The following is a 23574-nucleotide window of genomic DNA, read 5'->3' as shown; positions in this document are numbered from 1 at the left end:
TAACCTGGTAAGAGCTGACAGGTGCTAATCTGAAGTACTTTGAACCACTAACATATGACATCTAAATGGGGGTAGGTTGTAAAACGATACAACCACTTTGGTTAGATAGCTCCTTGCTGCTGTTCCATGGTTCACACCACTGCAGGTACTCCTACAGTTGACAAACATACGGATTATGACATCGACCCGACTTAACCCACGAATGGTGGAGCATGTGACAGTGCACTCTGGGTAATCTGTTGTCACTTTCTGGAGGTGGCCCCACGCATCGTTTCCCCCATGGAGGTCTCAGGAGCGTGTCTGTTATTAAAGTTGAATAGTCACACATTAAAGTGGCGTTGCAAGTCCAGGGTCGTGAGCTCCCCTCGTGAACAGGGGAGTATTCAATTTCAATTTGTTCCCTTTCAGTTGAATGGTGACGTGGAGGGAACAACACCGGAATGGAACACAGCCCAGGGAGTCATGAGGGTGGTGGGGAGGGGGGGGGAGTTGTAGGGGGGGGGGAGGTGTAGGGGGGGAAGGTGTGGTGGGGGGGAGGTGTGGTGGGGGGAGGTGTAGGGGGGGAGGTGTAGGGGTGGAGGTGTAGGGGGGGAGGTGTGGTGGGGGGGAGGTGTGGTGGGGGGAGGTGTAGGGGGGGAGGTGTAGGGGGGGAGGTGTAGGGGGGGAGGTGTGGTGGGGGGAGGTGTGGTGGGGGGGAGGTGTAGGGGGGGAGGTGTGGTGGGGGGAGGTGTAGGGGGGGAGGTGTAGGGGGGGAGGTGTAGGGGGGGAGGTGTGGTGGGGGGGAGGTGTAGGGGGGGAAGGTGTGGTGGGGGGAGGTGTGGTGGGGGGGAGGTGTAGGGGGGGAGGTGTGGTGGGGGGAGGTGTAGGGGGGGAGGTGTAGGGGGGGAGGTGTGGTGGGGGGGAGGTGTGGTGTGGGGAGGTGTGGTGGGGGGGAGGTGTGGTGGGGGGAGGTGTGGTGGGGGGGAGGTGTGGTGGGGGGAGGTGTAGGGGGGGAGGTGTGGTGGGGGGGAGGTGCGGTGGGGGGGAGGTGTGGTGGGGGGAGGTGTGGTGGGGGGGAGGTGTGGTGGGGGGAGGTGTAGGGGGGGAGGTGTGGTGGGGGGAGGTGTAGGGGGGGGAGGTGTGGTGGGGGGGAGGTGTGGTGGGGGGAGGTGTAGGGGGGGAGGTGTAGGGGGGGAGGTGTAGGGGGGGAGGTGTGGTGGGGGGGAGGTGTGGTGTGGGGAGGTGTGGTGGGGGGGAGGTGTGGTGGGGGGAGGTGTGGTGGGGGGGAGGTGTGGTGGGGGGAGGTGTAGGGGGGGAGGTGTGGTGGGGGGGAGGTGCGGTGGGGGGGAGGTGTGGTGGGGGGAGGTGTGGTGGGGGGGAGGTGTGGTGGGGGGAGGTGTAGGGGGGGAGGTGTGGTGGGGGGAGGTGTAGGGGGGGGAGGTGTGGTGGGGGGGAGGTGTGGTGGGGGGGAGGTGTAGGGGGGGAGGTGTGGTGGGGGGGAGGTGTGGTGGGGGGGAGGTGTAGGGGGGGAGGTGTAGGGGGGGAGGTGTAGGGGGGGAGGTGTGGTGGGGGGGAGGTGTAGGGGGGGAGGTGTAGGGGGGGAGGTGTAGGGGGGGAGGTGTGGTGGGGGGGAGGTGTGGTGGGGGGGAGGTGTGGTGGGGGGGAGGTGTAGGGGGGGAGGTGTAGGGGGGGGAGGGCCCACTAAAAGGGTGCTACAGGAGTCAGTCCTTCACTCTGCTCTGGGTGGTGGTGGGGGTGCAGTGCGGCTTTACACACGGTGGGGACGCTGCAATGCAGGGAACCAACAGCAGGGGGCTCTTCGTCTCCTGGGAACACACACACACACATGACTATAGTTAGGCAAGCTCCACATACAGCAGCCCCCACTGACAGGAGGCTGTTCCTTAGTCGATGTTCCTTTCTCACGGCTACTGATAGAATCGGGTTAAACCGAGCCTATAGAAGACAGATAATGTAAGTGGGCAGGAAACATCAGCTAAATAAAACAGGAAGCTTAACTGACTCTGCCATCTCAAAATGTCGGATTTCCCCAACGAGGTGACGTGCCTAGGGGAGGAGTCTTACCCAGTCCCGAGGAGGAGGATTCGCTGTCGGCCAGGGAGGAGGTGTCAGCTTGGTCTGGGGACAGCCCTTCCATCAGGGGGATGGACAGCTCTGATGACGGCACGGACGAGTCGTAGATGCCCGAGTCCCGGGGCATCTCAGGGGGGCTGGCAGAGCCGTCCCCCTGGGGAGAGGTTCTAAGGGGCGGGTAGCCACCATGCGAGGAGGGGCCCCCAGCCCCGGAGGTCTCCCCATGGGCCTGGCAGGAGCTGGGCCCGGGCAGGGAGCAGTGTCCCAGGCTGAGGCTGGGGGGCAGCACCAGAACATTCCTCCTCAGGGTCCCCTCGCCCTCCGAAGGAGACTTGAAGACCACCTCGTTGAGCACCAGCCCCGAGTCAAACTTCTCCAGGGGAGGAGTGGCCGAGCTGCACACGGAGTCGGAGGTGGAGGCTGTGCGGAGGCTCTGGGGCGGGAGAGGGGGAGCGGGGAGCGGCGCCGGCATCAGCCGCCTCTCGAACCAGTCGGGCTCGGTGGCCACGTGCTGGTGCATGTTGCAGATGGCCACGTAGAGCGAGCGGCCCGACTTGCTCCGGAAGTAGTTCCTCTTGGAGACGTTGAGGGGCTGCGGCTCGTGCTCGGCCGGGCCGGGCTGGCGGGAGTGGAGGCGGGAGAACATCTGGGGCAGCTGGTCCATCAGCTTGTACCTGGGCGCCAGGCCGAGGAGCGTGGGCACGTCGCTCTCCTGGGAGTAGTCGAAGTACACCGCCATGAAGCGAGACAGGTCCTGGGAGCTCTGGCAGGCCTCGCGCAGCTTCTCTGCGATCATGGCCACGGCCACGATGAAGAGCTCGGCGCCGCCGGAGCCAGCCACGCCCGGGGAACCGGTGCTGCCGGAGGCCGCTCGGCTAGCCGGGGCCTTGCCCTTACGGCTCCTCTTCTACAACAGGTGGAAACACATGAGAAATTAAACACTCATACTGTTTATACGTCAAATACGTATAAAATATACATAAAACCTTTTATGTTATTCCATAGTTTTGTCTTCAATAAAAAAAAAAGGAAATTAACTGCACCTTTCAGTCTGTAAAGAGCAACAACAACAGTGTACATGAAGTCATGCTTCCTGCCAGACAGTGGTAATCAGAGCGGTGACTAGGTACCTCCACATAGTGCTTCAGGCCCCTGGAGCAGACAGTGATGATGCAGTGAGCCTCGTCTATCTGCCGGCTCAGCCACGACATCTGGCCCTCCTTACAGATCTCCAGGTGCTCCCACAGGTCCAGCACCACCTAGACGCACATCCACACACGTTCTACTCATGAGCTGGTTGACAAGCGGAATCACGTTTTTTTTACAACTGGTGTCATATCAGATGGTTGTTATAGACACACAGCAGTACACTTTTAATGGGCAGCATCACCTCTGGTACACCTCAAACATAGCAAGATAATTATGGGTAATAAGTGGTACTGTCTCTTCAAAAAATAATTATGACTGTCATTCCGGGATTCATTATATTTGGATCAAAGTGAAATGACACATACTGAAACTCTGAAACGTTAAAAGTGGCATTTCCCGACATTAGCCAGTAGGTGGCACTCTAAACCTGCTCCTGCTTTTCTCTCTCAACCGTATCCACATCAGTCATATCGCAAGTCCACATGCTATATAAACAACAAATGCTGACCAAACTACGTTTTATAATGATCTCATCTGTCATCCAACCACCTCTGTGGGCCTCACCTCACAACCACAGAAGTCCTGGAGGAAGAAGGCGAAGCTCTGGATGACGGCCTGGTGTTTGGGGCAGTCCTTGGAGGAGTAGCAGACGAACACCTTGGGTCTGGGTCGGGGTCGGTCGGCGTTCAGCGCCGTGACGTGAGAGGACGACTCGGAGCTCTCCTCGTCCAGGTGGGAGTAAATGTTCTCTGCGTTCGCACACAGTGAGGAGACAGAGATGAAGGAAGAACCAAGCCTGGTAGAGGAGTAGTACCGTGTCCAGAGCCTCATCTGAACCACCCCAGTTCGAAACAGAAGAGTCACTTCAGGAGCATCTAACCAGGCCTGAAGACCACAGTCCCTCCATCCCTCTCCTTAAGCTCTGGTCTACCGTTAGTCTGGACTCACCTTGTTGCTTCTTGCGACACATGACAGTGAAGAGTGTGGCGAAGGCCGACATGACCACCAGAGGGACAGTGATGGCCATGGCTCGGATAGGCCCCGCCCACGGGGAGTGGACTGCAGAAGACAGGAGAACAAAGTCACCATCCGAACTGGACATCTCTAGAATGTAATACTGTGACATACTGGACATCTCTAGAATGTAATACTGTGACATACTGTACATCTCTAGAATGTAATACTGTGACATACTGTACATCTCTAGAATGTAATACTGTGAATGTAATACTACGGAATGAATAAAATGTCATAGACTGACTGTATTGTAGTAAGTTTGGAGTATGAAGTATGATGGGAACTCGAAAATATCGGATGTGGTGTTTCTGACATCTGTGTGTGTGTGTGTGTGTGTGTGTGTTCCTACCTTGGCTGACATGGTACTGAGCCTGTCTCCTGGTGTTGTTGCTGTCATCTCTCAGCTGGGGGATGAAGAAAGAGAAGAAGAAATGAGCCGTCCCGTTTAATGACGTGTGTGTGTGCTGTATTCGTTTGTTTTGCGCGCGTGATCATCTGTACCTCTATTGCATAAGTCCCTGGTATTACATCTTGGAGGACACACGTTGTTTTAGGCAAAGTGAATTCCTGCAAAACAAAAACGACGGGCCGTTAAACAGAGTTCCGCCATTTTGGGATAAACACACAGGTTCGGCGGCGGACGTGGCCCGATCCGCACCGTGACGCGGCTGCCCTGCCCAGGTTGGAGAGGAGGGGTCTGGCCAAGCGCTTCCAACAGGAGGACTGGGAGTACCTCGGTCTACCCAGACAAGCCCAGGGGAGCTCCGTCTATCCTCTGTCCCTGCTCCTGCCCGTGATGACAGGAACAGACACGGCCTGTTCCAGCTCCACATCCCTGCAGGTTGTGGATCATCTTCCCCCGTGGCTCCTGAGAACCTAAAAATCGTTCTCCAGGAGGTTTCTGTGAGCATCCATTTTCCACAAAGGGACGTAGGCATCTTGGACAACAACCAGTGTTTGCAGCTCACAGATTGGTCGTCAAGGTATCACCGAGACCTTCAAGGGGCTCAGAGCTCTCCTCATTGGTCAGAACCAGAAGCAGACCACGGGATAGGGTAGATCAATGGAGACCGCAGGAGGATCGGGGGAGTTGACGTGCTTTTCCCAGCAGCTGGGACAGTCCAACAGGGGCCCATAGCTCTCTGCTGCAGCCTGAGAACTCTCTCCTCCCAAACTCAGCACTGCAGAATAATGAGGCCTGGCTGGGAAAACACTCTAGCACTGACTTTCTGTTTGTGTGTGTGTGTGTGTGTGTGTGTGTGTGTGTGTGTGTGTGTGTGTGTGTGTGTGTGTGTGTGTGTGTGTGTGTAGGGGGATGGGCTTGTGAGTGTGTGTGTGTGTGTGTGAGGGGGGTGCTTGTGAGTGTGTGTGTTTGTGTGTGGGCCTTGTGAGTGTGTCGACCCCAGTCCGAGAGGAATGAAGGGTCATCTGTCATCTCCCATGAGGCCCAGGTACTTCAGAGTGGAACATTCCGGTGTACCAGAGCTATGCAGACAGTATCCTTTCCTACCATACCGTACAGAACCAGACCATGTCATACAAGACCAGACCAGGTCATACAAGACGACACTCGGTCATACAAGACCAGACCAGACTAGACCAGGTCATACTACACCACCAATTCCTCAATGTCCGATATAAAAACATCCGGTATCCTCACTGAGGTTCTGCTTCAAGTTCTTACCGGTTTGCAGCGTTTCAACCTGAAGGGGCCTTCCTGGCGGAGCTTGTAGTACAGGTAGTAGATGCTGAAGCCAAAGGTGGAGGGGGCAGGGTCAAACGCCACGTGCAGACTGGAGCCAAGCTGGGAGATGTTGAGGCTCTTAGGCTTCCAGACTGGAGAACGGTGGGAGAACGAGAGACAGAGTTAATGATCCAGAGCAAAAATAGCTTTGTTTACCTTGTATCTGTCAAGCAGTATGAGAGTAAATATTTGAACTCACATGGTTTGCATACAAGGTTGTCTGGTCCCAGAAGCACCTCGCAGGCTGGGGGGGGGGGGGGTGGAGGACAGACAGAACCGGTTAGAACAGGATTCTCCATCAAAACAGTAACAGGATTCTCCATCAACACTCCCAGCTACCACTCTTGTGAGTCTTGTAAAACCACACACCCACACACACAGTCGCACATGGCTGTGCACATACATACACACACAAACAGACACACACATACATACACACACAAACAGTTGGAAGGTCGAGGAGGCTTACAGTTGGTCCTGAGGAAGGATGGGGGAAAGAAGCTATCGTTCATGAAGGTGGGGAAGGGCACGACCCGGACCATGTAGTCCGTCTCAAAGGCCAGGCCAGGAAAGGGCTGCGAGCTCAGCCTCTGTGACACATAAACACCACACAATGAGCAGGAGGAATCGTCTTCTGCATCAAACAAACACATCCTAAGACAGACTAATACACGCATTTGATTTTCTCAATTGTTTCACATTACTGCTTACCTTGGAACATTGAATGTGACATTCATGTGAATGTTACATTCATATGTTACATAAAGGACCAAGAGCAACAAAAAAAGGAACAATATTTCAAAATGGCTCTGCGGCCTCACACTGCCCGCAGAGTCTTTTCCCACAGGTTATTGCTCCATTGGTCTGACATGTTTGTTACCTATCTTCCCATCCGTTCTCCAGACAGTCCCCAGGTCGAGGTTACCCACCACGTTCTTGTAGGAGAAGTTTAGCTGGCGTGGCTCTTTGAGGATCATGTGTTGACACTGCTTCCCCTCTGGGTTCTTGTCCTCCAGGTACACCCTGAACCCCTTGATGTGTTCGATACCTGACGACAGACACACACCTGGGTTAGACACACACCTGGGGCGGGAACACACCTGGGACACACACCTAGAACACACACCTGGGTCAGAGACACACCTGGGTCAGACAGGGCAGTGCTTCCTAAAGTGTGGTGTGGACTACCTGTAGCGGATATTACTCCGAGACAAGAATGTAAATGGTGGAAATGGACGAAGCTAGCCTGAGGCTAACTAGAGCCCCTGTTTACACCTAGCATTCACATGCATCTTGGGTGATCCGATCACAAGGGGACATCTCGAAGTAAGTCGGGTCTCACTTGGGATTACAATGCATTTCCACCTGCCTTCGATTGACCTCTCCTGATCGTATCTCACTTCCCCTCTCTATATACACAAGTACATCATCTCCATTTGCATCCCAATGCTGATTTGCCGCCGTTGGCCTGCAAATGAGTTCTTAAAGCAGAGGACGTCAGACACACACCTGGGCCTATAGCTGTCCACCTGGGATGGGATCACCCAAGACGCATGTTGATGCCAGGAGCAAACAGGGCCCAAGTATTAACTTGTGTGCAACAAAAAAAGAAGGAAAACCTGCCATGCATTGCTCAGATTAGTCCTCGATTCAGATGGAAGTATGAGGATGGAAATGGAAAGACCATGAGGGGAGAGAGGGGGAGGGCGGAGGGAGGGAGAGCAGGGTGGGGCACAGGAGGAGGCTCTCAGAACTTGGGAGTAACCTGCACTTAACACTGTTGTGTCTACACGCACAACTTTAGAGTTTCCAAGGCTGCAACTCCTGGGAGTCCGAAGAAATTCACACACGCAAAAAGGAGACAGTTTAACCCCCCCCCCCTAAGTTGTTGTGTTTTATGAGTACCATGATGTGACTGTGCAGAAGAGGCTGTCCTGGCCGTGCCACAGGACTGTGCATGCCAGCAGAGCATTCCCATGCCCTTCTGTGTGTGCCAGCGCACCTCTCTTCTAATTGCATTTCTGTCTTATCGTTTGCGGCGGCGGCGCACAACACACTCGCTCTCTCTCTCTCTTCCTAACACACTCGTGTCTGCACACACACACACACACACACACACACACACACACACACAGGCTCGCTTTCTAGCACACACATGCACGCGCGCACACACCCTCACAGAAGCACACACATGCACATGAAGAACTCCGTGTTCCACAAACACGCGGAGACACACAAACAGGAACACACTCTCCGTGTGGTTCCTATTACCCCAGTGGGGAGCGGAGCAGAAAGAGCCCGGTCTCTTTGTGGCGGGTGTAACTCCACACCACCTCTGATAGCATCAGGCTGCACAGTCAACATACTCGCCGAGACACCCAGGGTAAGATCACGGAAACGAACACACACACACACACACACACACAAAAGCTGTCCAACTGGTTGTGCTGTCTTCAGGCATGTTCTCCTCTCATATGCAGTTAGCCTTTCATACCCTCCCCTCCCTTTCTCTCTCTCATCTTTCGCCGGCCGTTTTTATTTTTCTTCCCTTCGCCCCGTCTCTCTCTCTCCCTCTCCCTCTCCCTCTCCTGTTCTCTCCCTGTGCCATTTCCCCCTCTCCATGTGCTTCCACCTGAGCAGTGTTGAGTCCTGAGCCAGAGGGATTAGGGTTCGAAAGACAACAGGGCTCATTGTCACCGGGCCGGGGCTGATGCGCTCACGTTACCGGATTCAACAGACACCCCCCCCCACACACCCCCCCACACCCCCCATCCCCGGAAGCAAAGGAGGCTTCCCTCCCTCCTCCCTCCCTCCCTCCCTCCCCCCTCCCTCCCTCCCTCCCTCCCTGTCTCTTTGGTCTCTGTCACACGCATGCATGGGCGCACACTGAACTCTACTCTCTACACTCGTTTAGACACACCCTCACACACTCCTTTCTCTCGCACACACACACACATTCTTCCGGAGACAAATCACGGCATTGTGTGTGTGCAGGGATGGATCCCTTCCTTCTCGGCCAGGGTGGTGTGACAGTCAGGGTTAAGGAGTAAGCCTACAGGGGGACGGAGGGAGGGAGGGGAGGGGAGGGGAGGGAAGAGGAGGGCCTGGCTCTTTGATCAGGACAGACAGAGCCAGCACAGCTCAGGGCTTTGAAGCTCCGGGCCTTTCTCTCCCTCCTCTGCTCGCTCATGTTTCCTCTCTTCCCCTCAGCTCAAGTCCGGGGACACAGAAGATAAATCACTGCCCTGTGAGCAACCAGGCATGGTGAGGGAACAGGCACAACCTCATGGGTCTGACCATGAGGAGAGAGAGCCAATGGGGAGAGAGAGAAAAGAGAGAGAGAGAGAGAGAGAGAGAGACAGAGAGAGAGAGAGAGAGAGAGAGAGAGAGAGAGAGAGAGAGAGAGAGAGAGAGAGAGAGAGAGAGACAGAGACAGAGACAGAGACAGAGACAGAGACAGAGACAGACAGAGGAGAGTGAAATCCTGTACCTAGGGGACTGGGCATCCAGTGAACCACCACAGCAGCCTGGCTGTCACAGGCCAAGTGGCTGAAGGTCACGTTGGTCACCTCATGGATGGCGTGTTTCCCCAGCGGGTTCCAGTTCAGGGAGCAGTCTGGGGACAAAAGAGAAAGGGAGAGAAAGAGAGAAAAATAGTTCATCGAAACAATTCCTCTAAAGATTTCGGTGGAGCTATATCCGAAGGCCTTTCACACATTTTTATTATTATCGAGGAGGTTGGAGGTTGGGTCATCGAAACAATCGCTCCAAAGATTTCAATGGAGCTATACCCGAGGCCTTTCACAATTTCGTATTATTGAGGAGCTTTCTCCATAACAGTGACCTTCTCCTTGCTGCTTGGCCGCTTTGGTTTGGGTACTCTTCAGCACTTTGTGACACATTGTTTCAGCGGGATACGGACGGGTGGCAATGTCCAGCCAAGCAAGGCGACTTCTCACCTCTCTTCTTCTCCTCCTCCATATCTTCCCTTCCTCCCCTCCCCACACACTCCCCCTCCACCCCTCCCTCCCCGGTAGCCATCTCATTGGAGAAAGAGGCAGGTAGAGGAAGAGGAAGGAAGAGGAGCAGCCAGTCGTGTCCTGCACACGCCCACCCCCCTACAATGCCACCACCCCCCCATCCTCCCCCCCCACCCCCACCCCCCCCACCCTCTGAGCTCAGGCTGATTGTGATGCTAAAAGGAGCAAAGCCGTTCCCTCCAGCAGTCAAGGACAAAGGCCAGCCACCACCGGGGGGAACGCAGGATTTGGCTACAGGAGAGAAACTTGACTTCTGGACTAACAAAGGTTAGTTAGGGATGGGGGCTGGGGGTCATGGGGGATTGGGGTTCTCCACTGAGGCTGGGAAGATTTTAAAACACTCCCTCAGTGGCAAGCAAGGAGTCAAAATGCCTGAAAGTTTGGAAAACTTTCATATTTCATTATTATACTGAATGGCATTTTTCTGTTCAGAACAGATCTGTTAAAGAGTTCTTCTCTCCGGACATGATATACTCGAGCGCTTCTAATCTGAACGATACGTATTGGAGTTGTTGAGTTTTGAGCCTGGTTCCAATGCATGCAAGGCTACTCACTGTCATTGCGGAGCGTGATCCCGAGCCTGCGGCCACTCTCGTCAGAGCTGGACTGGAGCACCTGTGCACAGAGACAGAAGGACGTCAGGCAACAACAACAAAGACCAAAGCCAGCAAAGGCTTACAAAAACGTTACATAACTGACATGTATCTGACCAAGAGTAAACCGATACTTGTATTATCAGATTACTCTCCATGAAACATGTATATATATTTGACAATAATATACGTACATATAAAAATGTAGCAATATATAATCGAATGTATCTAATGACATATGGTGTACACTATGTCAGGATGGGTTCAATAGGAATAGGGAGCATGTGTAAAGACAGGAGACGCTGGCAGAGTTGAGAGGAGAGAGAGGAGAGAGAGAGAGAGAGAGAGAGAGAGAGAGAGAGAGAGAGAGAGAGAGAGAGAGAGAGAGAGAGAGAGAGGGGGGGGGAGAGGAGAGAGAGGAGAGAGAGGGGGAGAGAGGAGAGAGAGGAAAGAGAGGGGGAGAGGAGAGAGAGGAGAGAGAGAGAGAGATAGAGAGGCAGAGAGAGAGAGGAGGAGAGAGAGAGAGAGGCCGGCTGGCAGAGTTGAGAGGAGAGAGAGGAAAGGGGAAGTGAAACAAGCTGGCAGACAGAAGAGAGAGAGGGGGAGAGAGGAGAAAGGCCGGTTGGCAGAGTTGAGAGGAGAGAGAGGAGAGAGCGAGAGAGAAGGGGGGAGAGAAGCAGGCTGGCAGAAACAGACAAGAACCCCCACACACACACACACACCCATCAGAGATCTAATCTCCCCCATCAGGCTGGTGCAGAGAGAGGAAGCCCTTATCAGCAGGGCACGATACGACACAATTAACCCTGACAAGGCAGCCAGACAAAGCCTGGGACAAGACCCGGCGTCTCCACTGAGAGACCGGAATTTACTACAAATACAGATAACTGTGGGACAATGTTGTGGAACTGTGAAAGAACTGGCTGGAAAACACAGTATAAGTGATTTTATGAATCCAGTTACTGATTAAATATGGATTTAAATGAATGCTTGTCCAAGAGAATCGCCATTCATTATAAGGTTTATAGCTCTGTCTATGAATGTACCAAGACCAATAAAACTCCAGTACCCATGTTCCCCTCCTCCCAGGAAGTGTATTAAAAAGGCCTCCAGCCAGGTCAACCCCCACACAAACCCCCCCCTCCCATCTCCCACCCCCAGGCCAGTCCAGACCTGCAGCAGATGTTAAAGAGGGGTTAGAAATGAGACAAAAAGTTTGACTGAAGCCATTCGCTTCCTCACTTTCTCTCTCTGCTTTCGCGCTCCTCCACTGAACCCAGAACTGGAGCCTCAAGTCTCCGTCATACCAACAGGCTCTCCCGCATTTCAACAGCTTCTGCCAGGTCGGCACTCCAGCTGCAAGTTCTGCTGCATCACCACGGAGCTCCCTTCCAAGGAGAGGACAAACTTGAATCTCTGAGAATGCTATCGTAAAGTCAAAAGTCCCTACGGGGCCCCTTCCCAGTCCTTCTAATAGGCAAATGTCAGTGAAGGGACGTTGTGTTTACTGGCAGGGGGCAGGGGGGGGGGAGGGGGAGGGGGGGGGAGGGGGGGTTGTGGCAGAGCGCGGTGTCGGGAGGCGGGCCGCAGGGGCTGTCTAATGGGCCTGGTCTCTGCTCTCCTGGGCTTTAACACCCTGCTCCCAGCAGGGGTCTGGGGGGGTCACAGCAGACGGGCAGCTGCGCGGGCCCCCCCAGACACACCTGCAACCAATCACAAGAGACCCACAGTCATTAAACCCCTCCCCCTGACCCCAACCTCGAGCCTCACACCCCCACTGCCGCCGTCTACAGCCTCACACCTCCAGAGCAGCGGAAAGGGAGGGGGGGGGGGATGGGGTGGGGGGGCTGTAAGGCACAACACTTGCTAATAAGCCTGTCGCACACGCTCCCCTGCAACACCCTCCCTTCCCACCATTTACACACACACCATTTACAGTCTCACACACACACACACACACACACACACAGGCGTCACAAACAAGCCCACATTCAGCCAGACACACACACACCCTTTAAAGTATCCCCCACAGCTGTCATAAACCGAAGAATGCACACACCAAAACAAGCCTTTTTTAATTGTATTAGAGATGGATATTAGGAGTTGAAGATGAAGACTTTCGTGTTTTGTCTGATGTCGCTGCTCTCATACTTTTAAGTAATCCCTCCCTCTCCCCCTCCCTCTCCATAACGAGTCAACAGAAGTCTTAAAAACATCAAATGGACAGCTCGGGCGGTGCCCAGGGCTGCGGCAGGGCTCCATAAACCCCCCCTCCCCCTCGGAGGTGCTTTCCTGCACGCAGCGAGGTGACAGGAGGGTCAGAGCACGGGTCACCTCGAACAGCGGCTAACACATCCTGGCTACAGGGGACATAGACTGTCCCAAACACAGGCACAGGCAGTCACAAGTCAAGAGGACTGAGACTGCTCTGGGAATTGATGGGACCTTGTCCGCTCTCATTCAAACCGCAAAATTTCCTTGAAACGATTCCCTGAAATTCCACGGCCGACGATGAGCAGATAAAAACAAAGATAAAAGCAGGGAGGGAAGGGAGGAGAGGGTGCTGTGTGCGAGGAGCGCCGGATGTAGCAAGAGAGGCTGGCGTGCCGTGGACTCATAAAGCAGTGAGACGAGTCTCAACAGAGCCAAGCAGCAGGTGAGAGACTGGTGTGAGTGTGTGAGTGAGTGTGTTTGTGTGTCTGTGTCTGTCTGTGTAAAGGCACCGTCTGAAACCAGGTGTTCCATCTTCCCTTCTGTCTGAATAATAACAATAATTAGATCATCAGAGAGAGAGAGAGAGAGAGAGAGAGAGAGAGAGAGAGAGAGAGAGAGAGAGAGAGAGAGAGAGAGGGGAGGGGGGAGGGAGGGAAGAAAGGAGAGAAAGAGCGAGAAGGAGAGAAAGGAGGGAGAGGCAGAGACTGCTTCACAGACATGCCCGTCTCTCCCATACACAGCCCCCTGAGGCACCAGAAGACCTTTCCGGAACATTCGTCCTTCAGCACAGTGCCTCTTCTCCACTCAAGAGGATATTGCTCAAATGGCTGCTTAGCTAAGTGAGGGTTGGAGCTGGGCAAGGTAAAGACTATAATGCTGCTCATGATAAAGATGGGTGTATTGTTTGTTGGTTGGTCACAACCGGTGTTTAAATGACTCTGGTCAGAATCAAAGTCTGGCTGTTGTTGTTTTCTCTGGCAGCCAACTTCACACCTGAAATCAATCGAATGAGAACATACGCAGGGCGGCAGAGTTATGAGGGGAGATGGTTCTCTTTAAATAGCCCATTAGCAGCAAGCCAGATGGAGACAACAACTCCACACACACCAGCTGAGAGATCTGGAAAGAGAAGGGGGAACTATGTGTTTGATCCCTGCTTGGGAACCCCTCCACACACCCCTCCACCCCTCAATACACCCCTCCTCCACCCCTCAATACACCCCTCCTCCGCCCCTCAATACACCCCTCCTCTGCCCCTCAATACACCCCTCCTCTGCCCCTCAATACACCCCTCCTCTGCCCCTCAATACACCCCTCCTCTGCCCCTCAATACACCCCTCCTCTGCCCCTCAATACACCCCTCCTCTGCCCCTCAATACACCCCTCCTCTGCCCCTCAATACACCCCTCCTCCGCCCCTCAATACACTCCTCCACCCCTCCTCCGCCCCTCAATACACCCCTCAACACACCCCTCAATACACCCCTCCTCCGCCCCTCAATACACCCCTCAACACACCCCTCAATACACCCCTCCTCCGCCCCTCAATACACCACTCCACCCCTCCACACACCCCTTAATACAGCCCTCCGTCCCGCCACACACCCCTCGAACCCTCCACCCACTCCTCCACCCTTCCGTCCCTCCACTCGCCCCTCTTCTCCAGGGGGGCGGTACGGCGCTGTGTCTTCTCCTCAGATGAAACATGGGCTCCATCATCTCCTGTTGACTGAACGGAGAGCAGATGTGATGGGGATCCATCCCCGGCACTGATTAATTAAAGCCCCCTCACTCACAGCTGCTCTCAGGGGAGGGAGGGAGGGAGGGAGGCCCGGGGAGGTAAGGGGTGGGCGGTGAGGGGGTTATGGTTTTGTAACTACTAATCTTACTGCCTGGTGAGGGGGCGGGGGGCTTGGCGAGGGGGGCAGGGGGTGGCATGTTCCTAATGACCCAGTAACATTTGTTGGGCTCATGTGTGTACGGTGCCGTACCCCTGTGGTACGAGGCTAGAGCATGCGGGAACGGGCCTTGTGTCGAGTCACTGTACAACTGGCATGAAGAGAGAGAGATAGATGAAAAAGAAGACAAAAAAAAGACACAAAGAAAATTTCACATGTATCTGCTTAACTATGATGTCAGTTATCCAGCAATAACACATTGATTTCAACAAATGAATTGCTCCAAAGGCCTCAAAACTCCCAGAAGTGAAAATAAACTAATGTTGAGGGTTTTATTTACACTGTTTGTCCAAATGCCAAGAAGATCAAAAAACAACAACGGTGGAGGGTTACTGTGGAGAAACATCAACAGTCTCACACCGGGACACAAGTCCCTCCTAACACCGGATCAATAATCACAGAAAATCATGCCTGAGGGGACATTTAGATAAAGAGTTCAGATCATAGATAAACACTACAACATAGCAGATTTGCTCTTTAGTCAAGATGGTGGCTGGAGAGACACGCCAGGTCCAGGTCCAGCCCTACCCCAGGTCCAGCCCTACCCCAGGTCCAGCTCTACCCCAGGTCCAGCCCTACCCCAGGTCCAGCTCTACCCTAGGTCCAGCTCTACCCCAGGTCCAGCCCTACCCTAGGTCCAGCCCTACCCCAGGTCCAGCCCTACCCCAGGTCCAGCTCTACCCCAGGTCCAGCCCTACCCCAGGTCCAGCTCTACCCCAGTCCTTCCAAAGGAGGAAATTAGTACCTCTGTGGGAGCGTCCGGCCTAATCAGGCCTCTCCACGCTCTCCTGTAATCCCACATACTCTTCTCATTACCACAACATGTGTCTCCCATTTTAGACTCCAAGCCCCGCTCGCTCTCCTCCTCTCTGCTACAACTGGCTGTGTGTCCTTTATCAAGGTCTAGCAATGCTAATCAATCATCACTCCTTACCCTGGGCCGGCTGGCTGGATTTCCTCCACGACCAGACATCTTCTACTAAGAAAAGGCCAATGAGATGAAACAGGTGCCTGTGAGAAACGTGAGTCTTTCGCCCTCCAAGTCGATATTCCAGTGGTCCAATTTGCATTGTCTTTCAGTCGTTTCATTTCCTCTGCCGTCCCACCATCCATCTCCCTCAGGTCAACATGTGGCACCCATGGGGCGAGCAAGTATCAACGTCCCAAATCTAGGCAATTCCACTCGACTCGAGAGCTGGTCTTTATAGCCTCAGCAATTACACACATCCTGATCGCTGCAGCTTGTTTGAAACAGGGGGGGCAGCTTTGATGAGGAGCCTTGGAGGCAGCCAGGGCTGAGGAGCGTTTGATGCTCATTTGTGTCTGGATGTGGTTGCTTTGTGAATGAAGACCTCCTGTTATCCAGGGAGCTGGAAAAAAACAACTTGGAAACCAGGGTCCTCTTTCAAAGGTTTTATCTCGTGAGGGAGAACGTAAAGAGAGATACGTAGCCGGGGAAGCGCCTGCAACCTACAACCTGGTTTGATCGTCGCTGACATCCTCTGAGGTGATATGTGTGGACCGTATTCGGGAAACGACACAGTTAGATGTCCAGTCTTTTCAATAAATCAGTGGTCGGTTTGTTTTACGTCGAGGTCTTTATGTCCGCTCGCATGATTGAAGAAAGCAGGCCGCGGAGATTTACTCCGTGCTTAATAAAGTGTGCTCAGTCACTGGAGGACAGTAGAGTAAAATTTAGCACCCATCTAGAAAAAAGGCTTAAGAGGCTCAAAGTCTAAATGGAGAACACATTGTTACAACATCGCTAAACTGAACGTCCTGTGCCTAACCTCTGTGACTTTGTGTCTGAAATCACATATTTGGGAAATTCACTGGAAAAGCTGAGAAGGAGCATGTGTGTGTGTCTGGGTATGTGTGTGGGTGAGAGTGTGTGCATGTGTTTGTGTGTGTGTGTGTGTGGGGGGGGGGGGGCGGGGGGGGCAGAGAGTTGTCCAGTGTGATGGGGGGCCTCTGGACTGTGGTGGTTGATCAGATGCTTCAGGCGATCTGGCTGGTCCCTCTCTCCCCTGACTCTGACTTTGTTTTCCTTAATGTCTTTCCTGTTTCCCTCCCATCAACGTCTGTCGCAGCGACCTGCTGAAGCACTACCACATGTTATGACATTACTGAGCAAGAACTTACAGAAAACTTATTTTTTTTCGGTGCACAGTCGAGCCTGTTCGCACATTGGTCTGCGCTTTTTCTCTCTCAGACACACACACGCACGTTGTAAACTGCTCTGGAAGAACGCACACAAAAACAAAAAACACAAATTCAAAGGCTTTGGGCCTCCAGGGGTTTCAGCAAAAGACAAATCACCGAAGTGGAGAGGTATGCCCTAACGACACCCCAGTGAGAAGATGCCAAGTGCAAGCGAACACAGACGTTTCGCCGTACCTCATACCTTCGACAGACATGAATCCTGTCCTTCTATGAAAGCTGGGGAATCTTTGTTCAACTCATCAGAAACCTGATGAGTTCTCCGGCCCCAAACACCATCTTCTAGTTTACTTATTCACCCACAGAACCCAGCAACTGCTCCCTTGCTGACATCTTGGCTCGGGGGGAAAAAAGTTTTGTTTCGAGTTTAGAACCTTCAGTTTTCTCCAAATGGAAAAATAATTGAATGAAATAGCGAAACCATCTATTCCTCCCGTTCCTGTGTGAACCAAACACACACAGTAGCCACACACTCCGACCACCAGTCTTGTGGAGCAGATAGATGGAGAAGCATCTTCACATCTGACCTCCAGGCTCTCTCCACACGTGGCTGTAGTTGACCCTTGGTTCTCCCCCTGAAGGAGGACAGCCAACATCCCCATAGTGATGAATAGTGGACACCTCCCTCCCGCCCTCCTCCTGCTCCCAGGGGAAGTGTTAGTCTGCTGGCCAAAAACCAAAGCTCGTCTGAGCCTATGGAGCTGGTCTACTCTACTCTGCTCGAAAGCGTTTTGAACTCTGACGTGGTTTTGGAGCTCAAATGTAGAGTGTGTGTACTTGACGATGTCCTGTTGACATTTGAGAACATCCTGGACAATTACTTGCAGCTGATTTGTTGCTTAATTGACGCGACAGGAAACAATTCATTCCGCTGAGGTACAGGAACCTGCACTGTGACTATTGTCTAGAAATCGGATTGACCTATTTCCTTACGTTACGCAATGGTTTTGCATAATACTCCTGTGTGACATTCAGCATTGGTGCCTGAAAGAGAGAACTTGTAAAGGCATGTCTTTCAACAAGCTGCCAATATCTAAACAAGGCCTAGGAGAGAGTTAGTCAACTTTACACAGCACTAAATCGACTTTTTCCTTTGGACATGGATAATGGGAGCACACCACCCCACACATGAAGTCTTCATCTCAAGCTTTGTCACTCAACCTCTGTCATCCTCCCAAGAAAATGGAAACTCTTTCCTGAGGTGGGACAATGAACAGTGGACTGGCCCCAGACTTGGCCCCCGACTCAGAAGTGACGCGAAATTTAGAAAAAAAGGAGGACATCCTGTCCACTCCCTGCCAACTAAGCCAGGTTTCACAGTGCAGCGATCTTCCAGATGACATTACTGCACAATACATTTCTTCATGGGGAGAAAGAGGGCTTGTGGGATTTGGAGTGTAGTGTTTCATGCAGTAAGAATGCTGGGCGACCCAGGGGCTTCAAGCTCTGAATAAGGACCAGGACACGAGCCTGCTCCCTTAATGGAAAAGTAGAAAAGCTGCAATTTGAGGCACGGCAAATGGAGAGGCTAATGGAGATATAGATCCACGCTGCACCAACACATACACACACACACGCACACACACACACATCAGCAAACTCTTAGAGCTAAGTTTCTATCCACGTCTAAATGTATGTTTCATGTATATAAGATACAGGATATGCAATATAGTTTTGCAACACAAAATCATTTGATTCGGCCACCCTTTACATACAGCATCACACCAGTGATCCGTCTGGGTCAACTTTCATGTCCACTCAATGTTCCCTGCAGCCTTTGAAGAGGCCAACTGCGTAATCTCAACCTCTGCTCTCCAGTTCTGCTGGCAGGAATCGCCTTAGGGCAGCAGATCCTTGATGAGGTAGGAGGAAGGAGCAGCTAATTGATTGTAATGACTTCAATCTGTCAGGAGCAGCCATGAGTCATCAGTCATCTCCCTGGGCTAGGCTGGGCTGTTGGTCCATCGCAAGTCCAAACAATTGTGTTTGTGTGTGTGCGGATGTGTGTGGGGGTTAACGGCCATCACACACAATTCACAAATCATAAAAAGAATAATTAAAAAAACAACTGTCAACTCCTCAAACCCAAACAATGTGGCTTTCGTCGTGTTGAAATAATGAAATAATTTTTTGTGCTTGGTAACACTTACGAGCGGCGTTCTTTCAGAACCCCCCCCCCCCCCCACTCCGCCTCACTGTGACAACAGCACGACGGGCCCGATCAGCTGCACCCTGCTGGGGTCAACAAACACTCTGCACTTTTAATTCACTTTTAACATACCTCCCGTTTACCAGGGAGGCCAAGCCTTTCTTCCTAAGCAGCGGGACTCCGCCAGTCAAAGGCAGCAGAGCATCTGAAAGGCAGTGGGTCCCTCATTCACCAGGCCAGGAGAGGAGAACGGCCCTGATTCAGAACTAACCAACCAGAGACTTTCCCACAGCACACACACAAAACTGCTTCCAAGGTTACGGGCTGGTTGGGTGGTTTTCAATGCTTCCCAGAAGGACAGCGCAGGAATAACTTGTGTCCACCCCCCACCCGTGTCCCCTCCCTCCGTACATGAACTGCACACACTTTCTTCTTCTTTTTTTCTTTCACCTTCTCTCTCCCTCGCTCTCCCTGCACACCGTGGACGCACCCCCAATATCATTCATATGCAGCCAGATGTTACAAGACAGAATAATAGGGGTGTTCCCTTAAAGGTCTGATTAAATATATAACGGGCGAGAGAGAGATAGAGAGAGAGAGAGAGAGAGAGAGAGAGAGAGAGAGGGGGGGGGGGAGAGAGAGGGGGGGAGATAGAGAGAGGGTAGAGGGTGTCCTGTCCCACATGTGCAGTCAAGCCAGGGGCCGTGTAGGATCCCAGGCTCACCACTCGAAAGAGTCTTGGCCGGCCCCGTGTTTGTGTACGTCTGGGGACATTGTAAAACATTCCCCTTGTTCCCTGACTGTCTCTCTGACACTGTAAATCCCAGGCAGACTCGGGGTCACTGATGGGGACTGGAGCACAACACTCACAGCCCAGAACCACTCGTTCTCTCATACACACACCACCGGTCACAGGCTGGTCCTTCTCTACCACTGGGAAGGAATCAGAACAACAGAACTGAAATAGATGGTTCCGATTAAAGCCACTAAAGAAGGAACATTTTATGATTGAATTACTATTACTTGACTCTCAAACTAAGTCAACTAGGCCCTGGACTTAAAAAGATGTCTGTAACATCTTCCTAAGCCCCCAGTCTCACCACTATTGAACACCTGCTCTGCTGCACTCTTCAACTTTATAATTCGTGGACGTATGTTTTGGAGTCTGGCCGACGTTGCGTTCACCCGCTGACTGAATTCATCAGTTCATATCCAGATGTGTGGGAATAGGATTACACAGCTACTAATATCCATCCCATAATGAGCACCGGCTTACTGGAGTGTTCCTTCTTTTTTCTTTTGGGGGAATTATGGGGGGGGGAAAGCCATGTATTGAAAAAGCAGCCTCCATTCTCCTGTAGGAAGGGAGGGATTTGGCTCATTCAGAGAGCACTGCACATACATTTGTAGTCGTCCTTCTTAGCGAGCCCCATGGTGAGCCTGGAACAAAACTAGCATTGAAGTCCAGGCGCTGGGAGACCCGGAAGACAAGAGCTTTAATCCAAGGCCAGCCTCTCTCTTCCTCTCTTCACAACCAACCTCCGCAACCTTCAAGGAGACCCCAGCTCAGCCAGGCTGCGCTCAGCTGGGCTGTCGGTCCCCTTTAAAGCCCCTGCATGGGAACTAGGACACTACTAAGCTTCAACATCAATTGAACGATACCCATTCAACAATGCCTACAATGAACATAGGCTTACACCCCCTACATAGGAAAACGAATCATTTGCCTGTAATGTCGTTAGTGTGATATTATAGTTCCTAATGTGGAAGCTAAAGGTAGGCTATTCACTTAGGATATGCATTTGGCTGGCAGGTTTGTAATTTTCTCTTGCAATGGGAATGTAACTTTATGATTCGGATGAATAAAATACTACCTGACACCTGCAAAATAGCACTCTGAAGTGTTTCCTTCAGCAATAGGTCTACCATCCTCAAAGACTTTGAAGTGGCTGTTGAGGGAGGTGGCCTGTGATTCGACAGAGGAAGTGGCCAGGAATTTTAATAGAGCAAACAGTCCCTGCGCTTCCTATGGGGAATCACTTCAAAGGCCACCCTTCCCCAAGCAGACAATGCGTTGTAGGGGCAATCACTCACTCAATAGCACGTCGGCCACAGTCAAACAAGCGGACGCCGCTCATGAAAAGACAACAAACGATACAATGCAAGGGGTGAGGGTATTCAGCATACTGCCCAAACATCAGACCAGACCCGTGGATTCGGGAAAATAGAAATAGATGTGCTTGTTAGCTTACTCCAATTTAAGAATAGGATAGCCAGGTAATATCCTATTTTTAATATAGGTACTAACAGTAATTCATTTCAAAGCATACCTACCTCTAGGGCTCTTTAATTTAAGGAGTTATTGATCTAGATTGTGTTACTTTTTACTTCATCAAATTAGAAGTAGGTGGCTGGAAGGGACAATTAATTGAACAAATTGGTGAGAATTTTTTTTTAACAAAAACCTGTCGCGTAAATAATCTCAACCCCAAAATGTTCAACGGCTTAGGCCAACTTTATTATAAACGTTTAATGCGTTCACAGATAACACCGCTGTAGCCTACATCAGGTAGGCTTTTGCAAGTGAGGGATACAGTAGGTCACATCAACGGCCTGGAAATAGATAGGCCAAATAATATAATCTGAAGACGTCTTCGAAAATTAATTTCAAGATTTACGCGGCGCCATTATATTTTTCTATATTGAAATGTTAACTCACTATTGAACATGGAATGCAAGATGTGCGGTTACGAGTTTAAAGTTTCGAAGACACACTAAAACTTTTCAGACACTCGAAGCAGTGTCTGTCAGCATATCTCGGATAATTGTCATGTTTTACCTTATAGTTGCATTTTTCCGAGGTTTCTGTCTTGGTGCCAGTAGCTGGCGACGCAGAAAAGTTGTTAAAGAAAAGGTATAAAGTTGTAAGTAGGTAAAATAGTCTCGCTCGCGCAGCCATCCCCGCTCTAGTCCATCAAGACCATCTGATCACGACTCTGGATCAAGAAGCTTCAGATGTTATCGAAGAGACTGACTTCCCGCAAGGTGGGGCTCTAGACCTATACCCGTAGCGCAGCCCACTTGGATACACAAGTACGTCCCTCAGAGTTTGATAAGTTGCAGCAACAATGGCAGCATATCAGCTGTTTTCCTCCTGCATCCGCCAGAAAGAAAGTTTAATATCGAGTCGAAACTAAACTGTAGAGGTATAGGCGTGCTCTGCCGCAAACACAATACAAGTTCTTAACGCCCCATTCCTACTAACACCTTGAAGCGCCCCAGGCACAGAAACTATTGGACGTGCGGTGCCGAACTACCCTGTAAGGATGAAAGTTGTTCCTTTTCACTACCTTACCTTATAAACTATACCTTTAGAACGAATGTATAAGTTGACTTTAGTTAATGAACACAAATTATCTCATTGATCAAATATGAAAAGAAAAAAAGATCTAGAACACATTACAGAAAACTTTTTTTTCCCTACACATGTTCAGGCCCACATGACATGAAGGCGTTTTATTGTTCCAAAACAAGGGTTACATGACTGTTCACCAAGTTTCTCCAATTTCTCAAACATATGACATTAAGATCAAAGAGGAGTTTACCCCAAACCTGCATGGGAAAGCTTCATTTTCTGAACAGCTACAGCCATCTCCCCTTTCAGGTGCTCTTGTGTTACCATTGAAGTCATCATGAGAAAGAAAGATTCCCCTTTGGTGACGCAAAAGAGAACACTTCTTGCAAATACTGAACCATACACCTATTATGGGGTTAGGCATTGCTGTATATCCAACAAGAAACAGAATGAGAAAAAGGCAAATTGAGAACATTATGAAATAAAAAGAAAAATATAATTTTTTCTCAAATCTTAATAGAGGAAATGTTTTCTGAGTGCTCTTGAGGGACCTTAAAAGAGGTTTGACGAGAGTTCAAGAGAGATGCCATGAGCACCCCCTTGTGATCGATACAAAACTAACACCACCCTTGGAGGATGGAAGTGCATCCCTGTTTGTGGAACAGAAGTTTGTGATTAGAGTTTACTAATGTGAAAAGACAAACAAAATGTATGCATAGCCATGTTTAGGAAATGACAACTGGCCGTGTAAACAAGCGAGGGGGCAGGTCTTCTTTGTCTACTGCCCAGCACCACTTTCCTGTGGCCTGCAGGGCTGGCTGCCTCCCCCCGATATACTCCTTTGTCTCTCACACCATTGACTTTTAATTACATAGCTCTGACGCTGACAAATTGGTTCCTCTCTGGGTATTTGTCCCGACAAAAAGCAGTGGCTGAGTTAAGCGCTTAACTCTGAAGCTGGATCTCAAATGGGGGAGAAAAGAGAACCTGTAACCTCAAGGGCTGTTTCACCTGTCCCTGCACAAGCCATCTAAGGTTTAATGAGCTAAATGCTATTAGGCAG

At 51.5% G+C, this 23574-nt stretch overlaps 1 protein-coding gene across 1 annotated transcript; it reads right to left on the bottom strand.

Annotated features, from left to right (window-relative positions):
• Positions 1-1647: 1647 nt before the first annotated feature.
• On the bottom strand, positions 1648-22327 carry il17rd (interleukin 17 receptor D). Its single transcript, XM_062460667.1, has 14 exons — positions 21996-22327; positions 10578-10638; positions 9474-9599; positions 6913-7031; positions 6453-6573; positions 6183-6227; positions 5924-6075; positions 4741-4806; positions 4589-4643; positions 4171-4281; positions 3787-3971; positions 3204-3332; positions 2065-2980; positions 1648-1805 (listed from the first exon to the last, which is right to left on the bottom strand). The coding sequence occupies exons 1-14, from the start codon at positions 22113-22115 to the stop codon at positions 1681-1683; spliced, it is 2331 nt and encodes a 776-aa protein (XP_062316651.1). The 5' UTR covers positions 22116-22327; the 3' UTR covers positions 1648-1680.
• Between the last annotated feature and the right edge of the window lie 1247 nt (positions 22328-23574).

The sequence above is a fragment of the Osmerus eperlanus genome, chromosome 1 (assembly GCF_963692335.1).
Source record: "Osmerus eperlanus chromosome 1, fOsmEpe2.1, whole genome shotgun sequence".
In the NCBI taxonomy this organism is placed as follows: Eukaryota; Metazoa; Chordata; class Actinopteri; order Osmeriformes; family Osmeridae; genus Osmerus; species Osmerus eperlanus.
This window is presented reverse-complemented; position numbering and strand designations above follow the sequence as displayed.

Coding starts and splice junctions, on each gene's coding strand:
- il17rd (XM_062460667.1), bottom strand. CDS start 22,115: ATGGCTGCGCGAGCGAGACTATTTTACCTACTTACAACTTTATACCTT. Junction 9,600..10,577: donor GATCACGCTCCGCAATGACA/GTGAGTAGCCTT, acceptor TTTTGTCCCCAG/ACTGCTCCCTGAACTGGAAC. Junction 4,282..4,588: donor TCAGTACCATGTCAGCCAAG/GTAGGAACACAC, acceptor TGTCTTCTGCAG/TCCACTCCCCGTGGGCGGGG.